Consider the following 15,372-nt stretch of genomic DNA (forward strand, 5'->3'; position numbering starts at 1 on the left):
TCTCTGTCGATCACCTCTGGACTGATACGGCTACCATTTCATCTATCAACGACAATGGATTTTGTTATTAATAGCAAATATTATATTTTTCTTACTTCTCAATTTCAGAAGCACGAAAGACATCAAATAAAATGGAAATCAATACCGTCACTCATAATCAACACGTTTGGTCAAATTAGCTGTGGGGGACGGGGAGGTGTAAAACAAGGGGTTTCACAAACACCGCCCACTACGCATAAGCCACGCCCATACTAAACATAAACCAATAAGAGCAAGCTCTGCCATGCTGGTGTTGAATTATGCATGAAGTGGGCTGAGAAACCAGCTGCTCCATAAAGTGTGTGAAAGTGGTGGAGAGTACATGTTACTGAGTTTATAAGGCGATGCAGGTCAGGATGCTGTAATTTTTCTTAGGTATTTTAGTTGTACTCAAGCATTCGCGTTTTTATTTGATCTGCATATACAGTTGCATCTGTAATGGAACGGTGCTATTTCAAACAAAGCAGTCACTCCATGGCTCACCTCGCCTCTTTCCCGGCTGGGAGTGCGCTGACAGCCGGCCATTCCACAGTGCAGTCTTCGGTCAAGACTCGGCATGCGGTGAAGAGGCATCACCACAAACACAACATCAAACACAGATACGAGTTTCTGGAGACTCTGGGCAAAGGGACTTACGGGAAAGTCAAAAAAGCAGTGGAGAGATCCGGGAGAGTGGTAAGGGAGAAGATATATATATTACTTTAAGAAGGACCTTCTATTGCACGTTGGATAGTGACAACTGCAGTACTGTATACTTCTATGTTAATTTAAATCCAGTTTGCGTTAAGGTTAAGTAGATGTATGTGCATTTTTCTAATAGCCTATATGTTTTGTATTTGTTACTACAATACAACAATTTACGGTTACGGTTCAGCTGTTTTCTTTTTGGCTGCACCGGGTGTTTACACTCCTGCAAAATACCCATTGAGTAGCCGACTACTAATGCACTGCACAGTCTTTATAAAGTTGCAGTGTGTTCTTTCAAATCTAATTTAACGTGTTAATGTACTAGGGATGAAAATAAGACTCCGAGTGCACCGCTAATTAGGCCCACCTTTTGGTTTGACCAATTTGTCCAGGTGTTACAAATTAAGCTCGTAAAAACTTCTGTGGAGGGCTATGTTCAACTTCGGCATTATATATATATATATATATATATATATATATATATATATACACAAAAACACGCTTTTAAATTAGCAATACAATACTAGCACACTAAGAACAAACATTTGATATTTTATTTATTATTATTATTATTATTAATAATAATAATAATAATAATAATAATAATAATAAGACACGTTGAGGACTCGTTCCTCTTACTTTTTCCATAGCTTTGTTTTTATGTTGTGCGTCTGTTTTGTTTCACTTAACCCCGTGAGTGCTTTCTGAGAGTCCAGCCTCCTGGGCTTGCTCTTTGGCAATGCTTAATCCGTTTCTCTAGGGCTGAGTGCACATAAAAGGGAGTTATCACCGGTTGAGTTTATTGATCGATTTCCCCTATTTAGTTTCGTTATCAGCGACGCGTAAAAACAACACATCTGAACTCTGCTGTGATTGCAATATTCACCGCTTGCCAACGTTTTTCTGCAATAAACATCTTGGCTCATCTCGAAAAACTGGTTCCTTAAAGTGCAATGGCCTTCTGAGAAGTGAAAGGCAAGCGACTTTTCTGAAAACAATGGCTGAATGAGTCACTGGGTAAATAGTGATGTTGAGCAACTGCAGCTAAATGTAATCGCGCTTCAGTCATTGCGTAGCTTTCTTTAAAAAACGACCCATCCCAGAGAACTGGAATCCATGCGCTGCATCTATTCTGACGTCTTAATGTGGATGTATTCAGAGCTGTAAGACGTGGGGTTGTATGGGCTGTTGAGACAGTATTTATATAGGTACACTTGCGGACCCCAGGGGGCTGTGTTACAGATTTTATTTTGGGGGGGGGGGGAGTACTTCTAGAAATGTGTTTGTCTGGATCCTGAAATTAGTTTCTTGTGATCACAACAAGACCGGTTGAAATATCAACAGTCCCCAGGGCTTCATGTCCTGCCCTCCTCTGGGCTGAGCTCCTATAATTGGTTACCATGCACTGTGGAAGATGTGTTTGCTTTGACTGTGGTATCCAGTCATTTGTTAGTCAAATATGTGTTTTTGTCAGTGATGTGATCCTTAACTTTGACTGCTGTGTGTTGTGCCCCCACCAATCTCCCAGGGCTCTAGGCTGCTCAGGTTCATTGAGGTCAGGGGGCTTCTGTGTAGATCTGTGCTCTGTGCAGACCTGCGCTCTCCGAGTGCTCTGTGCAGAGCTGTGCTCTGAGTGTTTGACGTTGAGGGTGGGAGAGACACACAGGTATATGCAGTGTTGTTTGTTAAAGTCATAAATACTCTGAGTCCCACTGCACAAAGCATCAGGGCTCTGTTCTAATGATCACAATGGAAATAGAAGGGTTTGTACTGGTAGTTCTTAGGTCTTCAGTAAACCCTTTTTTTTTTTTTTTTTTTTTAAATCTGTAAATGTGTTGGGTGTCAGGTTTCCATTTGTGTGCTGGTGTAATCTCCTGGCTAAACCCTTCACATATATGCCCAGGTTACCTCTTTCCCTGAGAGTAGAGTGGCACGCTCTACACCTCAAACACCTTATCCAAGTGTGGGGAGCAGCAGGAGGAGGAGGGGGTGTTCAGACCCTTTCATCCGAGTGTCCGCTATCCCTGAAGAGGCTTCCTATCTCCCATGGGCAGGCCTTCTGTGAAACGTGCTTCACTGTGAGCCACATCAAACAGGGATGTCTCTCCCTCCCCTGCACCCTGTTTCTAGCACTTCATTACTCAAGACCCTTTGTGGGGGTTCATGGAGGGAAAGCAGAAATGGCCAAGCAACTGCCCTGGACACAGAAGCACTCTTTTGTTTAATGTTAGACACTCAGAGTATAGTTTCACGGAAGCTGAATGGAATTTGTCAGGGTGTTGTGAGGTTTTCCCCTTCCTTTCTGTGAAATCTGCGGTACCTTCCATCTCATGAGTCACTCTGCGGGGGAGCTGGACCAAGATAAAAATAACTTGTTTATTTTCAAACAAAGTGATCCCACCCCTCAGCCTGACGTCACTGCCCCATGAGAGCAGAGCCTGTCGAGTAACCCGATTTTCAGCAATTCAAATAAATCAGGTCGAGGGGCAGGGGTCCTTATCCATGGTTAAAGATTAGCTGAGTCGAGTCTTTCCTGAGAGAGAGAGAGAGACCTTGTTTAAACAGTGCCTAAGAATTTTCATAAGTGTTTTCAAAAAACTACAGTAACTTCACTATAACAAACCCCCCTGGGACCTGGAGAAATGTTCGTTCTATCAGGGTGTTCACTATAATAGGGTTTGCCAATTTGCTGCATCAGAATGATGAAGAAAGGCCCAAATTGAATTGAACATCTTTGTACAGTAGTTCTTTCAAGACAACTTCACACTGATCAACATTTAAACTGTATATTGAAAAGAAAACAGTAAAGAAATGAGAAATAAAAAGTACACTGACATGCTGAATACAGTAATTATGTGCCTTTTCTCTTGAAAAACATATCCAGCGTAGGTTGCTTCATATTTTAATCAGGGTAATAAAGGCGAGAGATGTTAGTTTGTATTTTGTTATATGTGGTTAGCACTTTGTCTGGACAGTACATTATAAACCATTGCCAGTGTACTGTACAGTAATTCAGATCAAGGGGGGCAATGACAAGCAGAGTGAGTAAGAGTCTGCTATTGTGCACTGTGCTGCGTGCGACGGATCAAGCGTTTTTTCTTTCCCAGCCTAGCACACGGCTTAATCCCCTGCTGGAACAAAACACTGATTTATGCTCTCGCAGCACGGCTGACTAATGGCCTGTGCCATCTCCTGCCCCTAGGTACGCTCCAATTGTCTTCTTCCAGCCTCTAAAAACAAACCCAGGGATAACTGTGCTTACAGGCGACGTGAACTGTCCCAGTGACGCACAGATCACTCTGTCTGGAATGCCAGGAATTTGGCGGCTGGACCACGGACGCCTGCTGACAGAGGGCATTGTCTTCCCTTCTTTTCCTTCATTGTTCCACAGCAGCAGTGGTGGTTGCTAGGTGCACTTGGGTTGATCCCAGGAGCTTGCTAGATTGTTAGTAAACGATTGCAGCTCGCTCTCTAAAGAGCGCATTGAACTATGATGCCCGTTTTATTAAAGGACTGGGCTTCCCCTCCACACCGCTCTGTAACGGGCGCAATATAAGCAGGCCAACAAAAGTGTTCGGTCATGACCGCTTTAGCTCAAAGGTACTAGAAAAAAATATGTCAGTTTTTTGTGATGCTCTAAAACTTTAGATAGAAAATCATGATGCTTTTTAAGTTTCTAAGAGGGATTTTATTTTTTTGCTTTTCAGGTCGCCATCAAATCGATCCGGAAGGAGAAGATCAAAGACGAGCAGGATCTAATCCACATCCGTCGCGAGATTGAGATTATGTCTTCACTCAGTCACCCCCACATCATCACCATCTACGAAGGTAAGACCAGCATCCCCCAGCTCAAGACCACTACCTACTGCTCTGCAGCCCAGAACGCTCCAGCCACGCACCCCAACCTCGCCCTGGTGGCTTGCTTCGCAACAAAGATTGCATCAAGCATTTGAGCAGCTGTTGGAAGTGAAATCAAACCCTACACCTCCATGAAACTGCTTGTTTGTGTGTTCAGTCGAGCTGAAAAGGGGGGAAGATCATGCAAGCTTGTTATCGATGATTCACTGGAAATTCTTGTTTTCTACAAGGAAACCAGAACTAGGTAAAATAAAATAAAAATAAATAAATAATTGAGGGTTTCATTGCAGTTAGAAAGCACCCAGCACTGGGAGGAGTTTACCTGTCTGTACATGCACAAAGCATGAAACCCAATTAGCTACAACTCCTGCGGCAGTATTAATAACATTCACAGAGAGGCTCCGTATTACTCAGAACTGCACAGAGATAAGTGAAAGCCGTTAATGCAGTGTCTAAATCCATGAGGAGGTCTCTTGTACACCTGCTCATCTGAACAGGCCTCTTGAGAGGTACAGATGGCTCTGAGAGCAGCAACACTGCGTGTTGTGTGTGTGTGCACTGAATAATGGCACCTGTTTGTAGTAGCACTCTTTTAGATAAATGCTACAGGCCAATGAGAAAGACCAAGCTTGTGATTGTGTTTATAATATTTCTGTTTTGACAACCAGTATAACTGGAGTGTGATCAAACGTGACGCTTTATTGACACTGTTTGCTTTTATTAGAGAGAGGAATTCAGCTGTGTTTGTTCTGTAAACACAGTCTGTTTTTTTTCTGCACGTAGTTTGCACAGCGGTTGTGTTTTGATCAGTCTGTTGTCGGGTGAATAGCATTTTAGATTACTCGTGACTGGCAAGTTTTGCTATTGAAATAATTTCAGATGGAGCCTTATCACATGGCCTTAAATGGAGATTGGGTGGACAGGACGGAGGAATGCGTAATCTACACCATGAACAGTTTCCTTTGGAATGCGGGCACGGGTGCAAACGCACATGAATCTACACTCCATGTTCTGGACCTTGCCCAGGTTCTCACTCTGTTTTATTTTTGAATTTCCAGTGTTTGAGAACAAGGACAAGATCGTGATTGTGATGGAGTATGCCAGCAAAGGTGACCTGTACGACTACATCTGTGAGAAGCAGAGACTGAGCGAGCAGGAGGCCCGTCACTTCTTCAGACAGATCGTCTCTGCTGTGCACTACTGTCACCGGGTGAGGCACCTAGGGCTGGGCAACGCAGGGCTGTGGGCTTTAAAACCATCCACACCTCGGACACTCTGTATACAGCTATGGCCAAAAGTTTTGCATCATAATATATAATCTACTCTTTGCTTTATAGTCGAGTGATACTACTAGAATTGTAGGTGATGCAAAACTTTTGGCCATAGCTATGTGTTACTGAAATGCAGTAATAATATTAAGTCAGGATCAAGTGAGTTCTTCTGTAGAACAACCTTGTTTTCATGACCAGAGGACAAAATAACGTTCCCCATGGAAACTAGAAGGCTCATGTGACCTGTAGGACAGGCCCCTCCCTCGCTGGAAAGACTGCTGGGCGTGTGTGCCCATAACTCAGGGTTGTATAACCCAGTTCTAAATCAGGAGGCTGCTGAGCTATCTGTGGTATGCAAGGGCATGCTCTCCACTGCTCAGTGAAATAATACAAGGCATGTGTGGTATTCTCTCCAGAACCACCTCCAGCTGTTCCTTTCTCAGCCCTCTTCAAGCAACTCAGACAGGCTGGCTTTCTATGTTCTGGGGAAAAGACATAACATGTGGGTGTCCTGGAAGACCTAAATCTAGCATGCTTCACTGCACACAGGAAGGACCCCCTATCCAGAGCTAGGGCACCTCACCATGAACAGTTGGCCAGTGTGAATGCCTGTACTGTGTTGGTCTATAAATGGTTATCTATCTGGAATTCAGCAGTAGTTCCAGGTTCTTCAGAAGTTGAGACAATACTAATCCTCTTATTTGTTTTGTAGAATGGAATTGTGCATCGGGATCTGAAACTGGAAAACATTCTGCTTGACGGGAATGGGAATATCAAGGTGAGCTTTGGTGGGAAAGCCTTTGTGTTGCAACAAGTTTCCTTACTGAACCGCCGTACATGAAAAGCAACCCTTTGAAACAGCTCTGAGGTTTAACGTTAACTCTGGACAGCCAGCTCGTTCCAGCCGCCATAGGAAAGCAGAAATCTGCCCTTTCGGTACTAATTGAACCTGATACTGCATATACTGCAAGGCATCTGTCAGGCAGGTGAACTGCTTCATTGCCCCAATAAACATTCCTCAAAGGTACTAAAAGCTAATAAATTCATCTAGTGAGCCTTTTACAATGTATGGGACATATTCTGCTCTGCTTGTATTGCATTTGTGGCTAGGAACCAGCGCTTTACAAGATAAGATGTACTAAATGATCTAATTTTGGCCAGTGAAGGATTCAGAGCAGCCCAGTCGTTTCCACTTTTAAGGACTAGCAGTGGCTGTTATGCATAACTATTTAACACTGCAGACCAGTATAAAGATCTTAATGGTAACGCCACTCAACGGGACAGCTCCTGTATGCTCATATGTTACGGGCAGTGTTGTTTCTTGGCAGAGGTCCCAGGCACCTAACCTGGTTCTCAATAATTATAGTGATCCGCACCCAGAGACAACTAGCAGAAAAAACATTCCAGCGCTCTGTTTGCTTGATGGCCAGTCAGGTGTAGCTCCCGGAACAAACTGCTATAAACTGATTTTAAAAAAGGAAGCCGCCCATCCTGCTTGGCACACATGCCTGCCCTCTTCACGAAGCAGATGTTCCTGTAATCTCACTTTTATATAGATTGTTAGTCCTGATCACGCATTAATGCAGATTGCATCTGCTGTCTCGGAGAGCGAGCAATTGCTGTTGAGCTCACCCACGCATGCTTCCTTCCACTGTTTCATGCTGCTTTTATAATTCTTCTGTGTTTCCACGCAGTACAGCGTGCACACTAGCAGTATGTCTTGAATGCCCAATTTCCTGCTCATCTGCCAGCTTTTCTTTATCTGAGACTCATATAAATTCCGATTTCGTTACAGTTGCTGTTCACACCCTCCACCTCTTAAGTACTGGATTCCCGTACAGGGTGTGACGTGACATGTCGGGATGTCTCTGATTGAGTTTCATTTTGCAGATTGCAGATTTCGGGCTCTCCAACCTGTACCGCCGTGACGAGTACCTGCAGACATTCTGCGGCAGCCCCCTGTACGCCTCCCCGGAGATCGTGACGGGCCAGCCGTACCGCGGGCCGGAGGTGGACAGCTGGTCCCTGGGGGTCCTGCTCTACACGCTGGTCCACGGTGCCATGCCCTTCGACGGACACGACTACAAGAACCTGGTGAAGCAGATCACCAGCGGGCAGTACCGCGAGCCGACCAAACCCTCCGGTAAGAGCCAGACCGTCACTGCTGTTCTGCTCCACTTTCTCAGAGTCTTGACTGCCTCTCACTGTATCGTCCCCTGTATTGGTTTCATTCATCACATAACACTCTGTGATGCTACGTTTAGAAATAGATTTTGAAAGACTACATTAAGAGTCTTTCAGCATTTCTTTGTGTTGTCACTGATTTTAAACTGCAATATGTTTGCCGCTGTGTCAACAGTCCAGATATATTTATTTGTCCACACCAGTCTGTCTGGTCAGAACATCTCTAAGTTTTTGTTCTATTTTTCTACAGATGCCTCTGGCCTGATTCGCTGGATGCTGATGGTGAACCCGGAGCGGCGTGCCACGGTAGAGGACGTGGCTGGGCACTGGTGGCTGAACTGGGGATACCGCTGCCCCCTGCTGGGAGAGGGCAAGTCTTTGGCATCAGCGAAGCATGGCTCAGTGGAGGCTGCCGACGTGTCGGATTCTGCAGGGGGCCTGGCGGGCATCGCTGACTGGCTGCGACGCACGTCCCGCCCCCTCTTCGAAAACGGCTCCAAGGTGCGCTGCCTGCTGAGGCCACAGGGGGGCGTGGTGCTGCGCCAGCGCTCGGTGAGGAAGTCCCGCAAGGCGAACGATGTGTCCCAGACGCTGCAGGACGGGAGTTCCTGCACCAACAAGCAGCCCAAAGGGATCCTGAAAAAGAGGGGAAGCTTCAGGCAAAAAACACAGGCTGCCCCTGCCGTCGACCCCGTCAAGATGGAAGATGCCAAAATGGAAGACCCCTTTTCCGATTCCGAAATGTCACCCCCAACTCCTCCAGCCTCTCCAGTAAACCCGGCCGCTCCCAAGAAAGGCATCCTGAAGAAGCCTCTGAAGCGAGAGTCCGGCTACTACTCCTCCCCTGAGAGGAGCGACTCCTCCAGGAATCTGGCCTCCCCGATCACTCCTCCTCCCGAGGCTTCTTCCCACCTCCGCAAGGGCATCCTGAAGAGGAACGGGAAGTTCTCTTCCAGCTCTCAGAGTGGGTTCGGCTCCTTGGACGAGCTGGCGGTGTTGGAGTGCGGCTCTACCACCCGAAACCATCCCTCCAGCGCGATCAGCGAGGACCGCATCCTTGACCGACTGGAGCTGCCGGAGGAAGAGGCGGCTCCTGGGAGCGTCTGCGGGGCTTCGGCCATGCGAGGCTGCGTCTCTGCAGACAACCTCCTGGGATTGGATGAGAGCGAGAGGGGGCGGCCCCACCTCTGGAACATGCGTTGCTACGAGGAGAGGGTGGGCGACAGCGCCTTCTCGCTCACAGACTGCGAGAACGTCACAGAGGTCTACAAACGGGCTGTCGAGATCCGCGGCAGGATCAGCTGAGACTTGCCAAAGAAAAACACACCAACTAAAGAACCACTAAGCCAATTTAGCAAAGAAAAGAGCTGTTTGCTTTGCCCCTTAACAGAGCAAGGAATGCTGTGTCCTGACTTGATACCAGCCAGGCTGGTCCTGGACAGTGTGTGTGTGGGTTTTTTTTTTTTTTTTTTAGGGGTTTAAAAAAACAGAGGGGGTTTGTTTTTTCCTGTTCGGTACCCTATACTACCTTACCATCCAGCAGTAAGGTGCTGCACAATTTGACTGAGTAAATCAGGTTTGTTTTAAAGGATGTTTTCCTGCACGTGGGTCTAACTGGAAGAGTACAAGCGTACACTGCAGAGGAGACGCCTGGAGTCTCTTCGGCTGGTTTTAATAAATAGCAGTGTGCAAATTTATTACAACCACCCCGTTGCTGTGCATGTGAAATCAAACTAGGCTAATTTTAGTGATTGTCTAATTGAATACATTTAGGCTACACATGGAATTTAAAAATAGTAAGAACACATGGCCACAAATAGTAAAATGCAGGAGACTTTTTAGAAGTTGTTTTAAGATGCCTAATTTAAAGCACAAAGTGGTCTAACGTTTTCACACATGGGTGCCTATTGTTTCTATATCACTGAACGTTGAATTCTCACACCCAGATGTTTTCATGCAGGTAGATATATAAAGGATAAGTCTTGGGGAGTGTTCTAATAAATTTGCACAGTACTAATATATATATATATATATATATATATATATATATATATATATATATATATATATATATAAATAATTATTTTGTTGTTGGAGAGGGGTTCTTTAGAAAGACTTGGAAAGTTGAATGGAAAGGGAAAGTTGAGACTGAGAGGGAGGGCTTAGAAAATGTAAAGCAGGAATGAACAAAAGTACTGTTCTGTCATCCAGAGCTATAGAACACTCTGCAGCGCTACATTTAGAAATACTGACGGGGAAAGTACATTCCATGACCAACACTGAGAGACCTCTGTAGTTGCAATGTCATTGAGCTTCTTCCTTAGTATAAAAGTGTTTTAATGAGCCCAGGTGTAGACTTGCAGCGGAGGAGCAGATGAGAGATGTTGTCCTCTCATGTAAACCTGTTTCAGCAGGGTGGGGTGATGGTGAGGATTGCTGGTGGATCTTGCTAGGTTGTGTAGTAGGTGGTCAAAGGAGACACTGACGGAGCTCGGCAGAATAATAATAATAATAATGTGTCGCTTTGTAAAATGTGACCGGGGCAGATAGCCCACCAAAGGTTTCTAGGACTGGAAAATAATTGTACTACTGAAACAAATGTTACTGGTGAAAATCTAGCACTGGAAAATGTGAACCGGGCAGCCCAAACATCTACTAGAATACTGGGTGTGCTCCTTTTTGATCTCCTGTTTCTAGTGCCTTTACCAATCGGGGAACAACGTGTGTGTGTGTTCACCTGCTTTGACTGGAAGTTGAATTGCCATTTTGTACTTATTTTTTTTTTTTTTTTTTGTTGAGTTTGTAAATATTTGGAAATGCTATACATGCTGTGTAACGAGCCTATTTATTTATTGGTTTGGAAAGCGCTAGATCTGTTTTTATAGAGCTCCTGTAAGGGGGTTATGGTTATGGTGGGGATGGGGGTAGAGAATACACATGTTAACATTTAACAACTAATGCAAGCACAAACACTTTGGAAGTGGTTCGCTTTTGGCCTGGGACTTTTTCTAGTAGTGAAAAGCAGTTCTGCCAACCCTGAACACCAGTATGAGGAGTTTGATGGTGCCATCTCAAGTGTAAAACCAAGAGGGAACTAGCGTGTCGCTTCTCTGTGAATCCAAGTGGCCGTGTATGTGTGTTAAATCATTACTGGAAGTCTGCAAACAGGTATTTCTGGATGATCTGAATGTAACAAAAGAAATGTATTTGCAGTATAAGTTTGACTGAAACAAATGTGATGTTTTTGTAATGGGTCTAATTTATTTAGTGTTTTTTTGTTCTCTTTTTGTTTATTCATTTTGATCCACAATGGGTCGCCAAATAAAACAAAGGATTTTGAAATGGAGTCTTTTTTGTTTGTTTGAAAGACTTCACTGTACCCATGCATGCACGCACAGCTCTATACTGAAGCCCTAGATAGCCGCAAGGCTGAATCTTGACTGTTTTCTATTGTGTAAGCACTTCCAACTGAGCTAGTGAGCAGATGCTTAGGAATACAAAGCACACAAGAGAAATATGAAAGACTGAAACAGGGTAGGTAAGCAAGCACACACACATGGGCTGTGTTCCACCACTGCTGGAATGTCTGGCTTCACCCCAGTGTTCCACCACTGCTGGCATGTCAGAGCAGGGTAAGCCACTCCCTCTGTCCTGCCAGACTCTGCACTGTATTTGAGATCAAAGTTCAAGTCTCTGCAGGACTGAATGAAAAGTAATCCCCCTCAACTCCAGCAACTAAACACAACCCCCATGAATCATGTGCCTGTTCGTTTGAGAGAAATGAAATTGAAAACCCAAGCCCAGATTGAGTGGGATCGAGCAGGGCTGCCCTACCTGACGTGGAGCGCCCTTTAGCAGTATGCTGGTCAAGTCTGTGTGGGGCAGAGCCGCCTGCCGCATTCGGGCAATGCTAAATTGAAAAGACACTTGAGATATTAACTATTCCTACCAACAAAAAACAAAAACTCATTAATGGTGGTTTTAGTGAAAAGCGCTTGTTGCAGCATACTAAAAACAGGTCTGTATTTATTTATCGGATGTTTTTGAACTGAGAAAACACACTCCTGTAATGTTGCAATCCCATTTCAGGTGGATTTTAGTGCCCCTGTCTTGTTTCTCAGTGATGTTATAATATCAGCAGTTTTATTTACTAGAAAGGAAATATAAAAAAACACACACACACAACCAGACACAATTTATGAAAGAGCAGTGAAGTTAATTGCACAGCTTTAACAGTGGATTTACTTCACAGTAAGTATGGATCAAAGCTACTCGGTATGGTCTTATTGAAAGAAAATGCAGGTAGACGAGTTTAATAAGAGAATTTTTTTTGTCTTAAGAGGGTTAGTATTACAATTGAATGTTAAAAGCAATCTCCTTATCTACAAAAAGATTAGGTGGTGGGGGGCTTGCAGCGCCCCAGGAGGGTGGAGCTGGAATGGGAAAGCCCCTTGGATATCAGGATCTAGTTCCTGGCAGCTTCCAGTTCCTGGTGCTCAAAGCCTGAAACAAGCTTAGGCAAACTTCCCTAAAAGCGTCCTCTCTGGAAACCTCCTGAGCTGAAAGTCATTGGTGAATGGGGGTTGTTAGTACAAGGAGAAGTGACTAATTGCAATAGTGCAGCACTGAATTAGACCAAACTCACTAAACATTTTTCTGTTTTGCAAGCTTTGTTTAAATGCAGGGGCCCCAATTTGTCCTTGCTCCAGCATTCAGATTGTTTCAGCAAAACACACATTTCGCAATATTTTATTAAAAACTTTCTTTGCTTTCTGTTCCATGCTTCCAGCACTTTGAACCTTTCTACTTGGCTCTGCCCAGCAATATTCAGTCCAGGATTAAGCGATCACCTACAAAATAGCATAATTAATAATCCCTTGCATTAATTGTTGTCCTGCGCATCATTTTGAAAATTGCGATGAATCATATCTTGTATCTGTATGATAACTGTATTTTATTATTATTATTATTATTTATTTCTTAGCAGACGCCCTTATCCAGGGCGACTTACAATCGTAAGCAAAAACATTTCAAGCGTTACAATACAAGTAATAGAAGTAACATTTGCAAGATGCCAACACTTAAGTATTTTGATCCTCACAGGTTAAGAACCGCGGTCCTCCCTTCCCCACTCGTGCCCCGTTGCCATGACACCGTTTTGAACCCGAGCTCTGCGAGACATTACTAATGGAAGCCCATAGCGGTTACTGAAATGGATATATTTTTAGTTACAAAATGTGCTGACCAAAAACATTCTTCTAAAAAATATCTTGCAAAACACTGTGCAACAAAGTATAAAAAAAGCATTTTATGAAGATGGGGGAAAGTTGTTTTGCTGTCTGTGCAAGTGCCTGTTGAGACAACCATCTGAAAACAAAACAAAACTAAAATTAAACAAAACAAAAAAACATCTTCTGAAATCAGATGAAAGTACCAGCAGCCAGTTGACAAAACTATCAGAAAACGGTCTGCTCAGCATCTTAATGCCAAAACAGATAACTGTAGGCCTACAGTTGTTGTCACATGTTTGAAATGAGTCACTTTTTTTTTTCTGGATGTAGGCTTTTCCAAAAATAAAGATTCTAGACTTGTTTCAAATATTCTAGTCATTACCCTTTAAATTATTATTTTCTGTATAAACAGTTGCTAGCTACAATAATAAAATAGTTTGATTTAATATCACATAAATTCTTGCATAATTTGTCATATTTCATGCATAAAACATGTAAATAAAATATCAGTTCTTTTTTGCTTTCGCATAATCCTGAAGTGACTGAATATTTTACTTTCTGTTTCAAGGGGCAGTACTCCACAGAACTTTACAGTGAAGAAAAAAAATAAAATAAAATGCTTACTTTGAAAATTTTACACTGACATTTTTCTTTTGTAAACAATTAGCAATATTAGCCTCATTTTTTTTTTAAACTACTGTGTGTCCAATCACGTGCGTGGAGATCCCTCCGTGACTTTAGGGTCTGGAAGGATGTGCGTGTCCAATCACATGCATGGAGATCCCTCAATGACTTTAGGGTCTGGAAGGATGTGCGTGTCCAATCACATGCATGGAGATCCCTCAATGACTTTAGGGTCTGGAAGGATGTGCGTGTCCAATCACGTGCGTGGAGATCCCTCCATGACTTTAGGGTCTGGAAGGATGTGCGTGTCCAATCACGTGCGTGGAGATCCCTCCATGACTTTAGGGTCTGGAAGGATGTGCGTGTCCAATCACGTGCGTGGAGATCCCTCCATGACTTTAGGGTCTGGAAGGATGTGCGTGTCCAATCACGTGCGTGGAGATCCCTCCATGACTTTAGGGTCTGGAAGGTTCCATTAAGTTCAGTATTAATGATTTAGTACAGCGGTGGAATGGGGGACTCATGGCTGCAGTGTTTAGTAGCTGTGCGTTGATTGCAAAGGTTGGTGAAACCCCTGTCTGTGTCATCAATTTGTTACCATGGTGATCTGATTGAAACCCTAATATACTATGTTTGTAAAGTGCAGAGTGTTTCCTGGGAATAGTTGCCAATGTATCAATTCAACTTGATGTCACACCAGCACGTTGTTGGAATACATCTCTGAGATTGTCAATGCAAAGCATAGCTTGAAGGACAGGCAAGTAACTTCTCAAAACACCAGCTGGTGATACTTGTGAATTGGACAGTGAATTTGAGCTATACTGTGGGATTTTGCCAGCGCTACAGGGGAATGCAATACTAGAACAAGAAGAATCGCAAGAAACTGCCCTGTCAGCTGCCCTGACTGTGAGTAGCATGGCTTCTTTCTTTCTTTTCTCTGTACTTCTCTCTCTGAGTGTTCAGTACCTCTGACTGTGCCGTTCAGAACACTTTCAATAAGTTGTCTCTGGCAATAAAAAGCTCTGAAGTACCCAGTTGTTTGGATTGAGTAAGTGGCCGTGCACAGGCCCCCTTGAAGATCTGTTTATTGTGCACTTGGTTATTGAAACATTGAGTTGTGTAGCTTCTATCACAGACCAGCAGTGTGGCAGGACCTCCTATACAACCGAGTCTAGCTGGTCATTCCCTACATGTAAGTGTGTGTTTGTGCACATGGTGTATCTATGCTATAGGGTCTGTAGCACAGCGACTCGCTTGTGGCTCCCTGAATCCAGTCTGAATGAAATGAGAGAGTTTTACAGACTGGCTTTGTGGCATGGTTGAGGAACGTGGCGTTATAGAAGGTGTGTCGATACCCTCAGTGAAGAGGGAATCGTGGTAGATGATAATTAGCAATGTTCTAATTATGATGATGGGGAAAGAGTGGGTTGTGTGAAATTAAGGAACAGATCCCAGTTTAATCACAGGGTATCAGAACG

General features: G+C 43.9%; 1 protein-coding gene across 1 annotated transcript; it reads left to right on the forward strand.

Moving 5' to 3' along the window:
• The first annotated feature begins 299 nt into the window (after positions 1-299).
• LOC117435674 (NUAK family SNF1-like kinase 2) lies at positions 300-11,381 on the forward strand. The gene is made up of 6 exons (XM_059003727.1): positions 300-714; positions 4,434-4,554; positions 5,643-5,794; positions 6,568-6,633; positions 7,746-7,998; positions 8,290-11,381. Exons 1-6 carry the CDS (start codon positions 478-480, stop codon positions 9,342-9,344), a joined length of 1,884 nt encoding a protein of 627 aa, XP_058859710.1. The 5' UTR covers positions 300-477; the 3' UTR covers positions 9,345-11,381.
• Positions 11,382-15,372: the final 3,991 nt, after the last annotated feature.

Source organism: Acipenser ruthenus, chromosome 29, assembly GCF_902713425.1.
Source record: "Acipenser ruthenus chromosome 29, fAciRut3.2 maternal haplotype, whole genome shotgun sequence".
NCBI lineage: Eukaryota > Metazoa > Chordata > Actinopteri > Acipenseriformes > Acipenseridae > Acipenser > Acipenser ruthenus.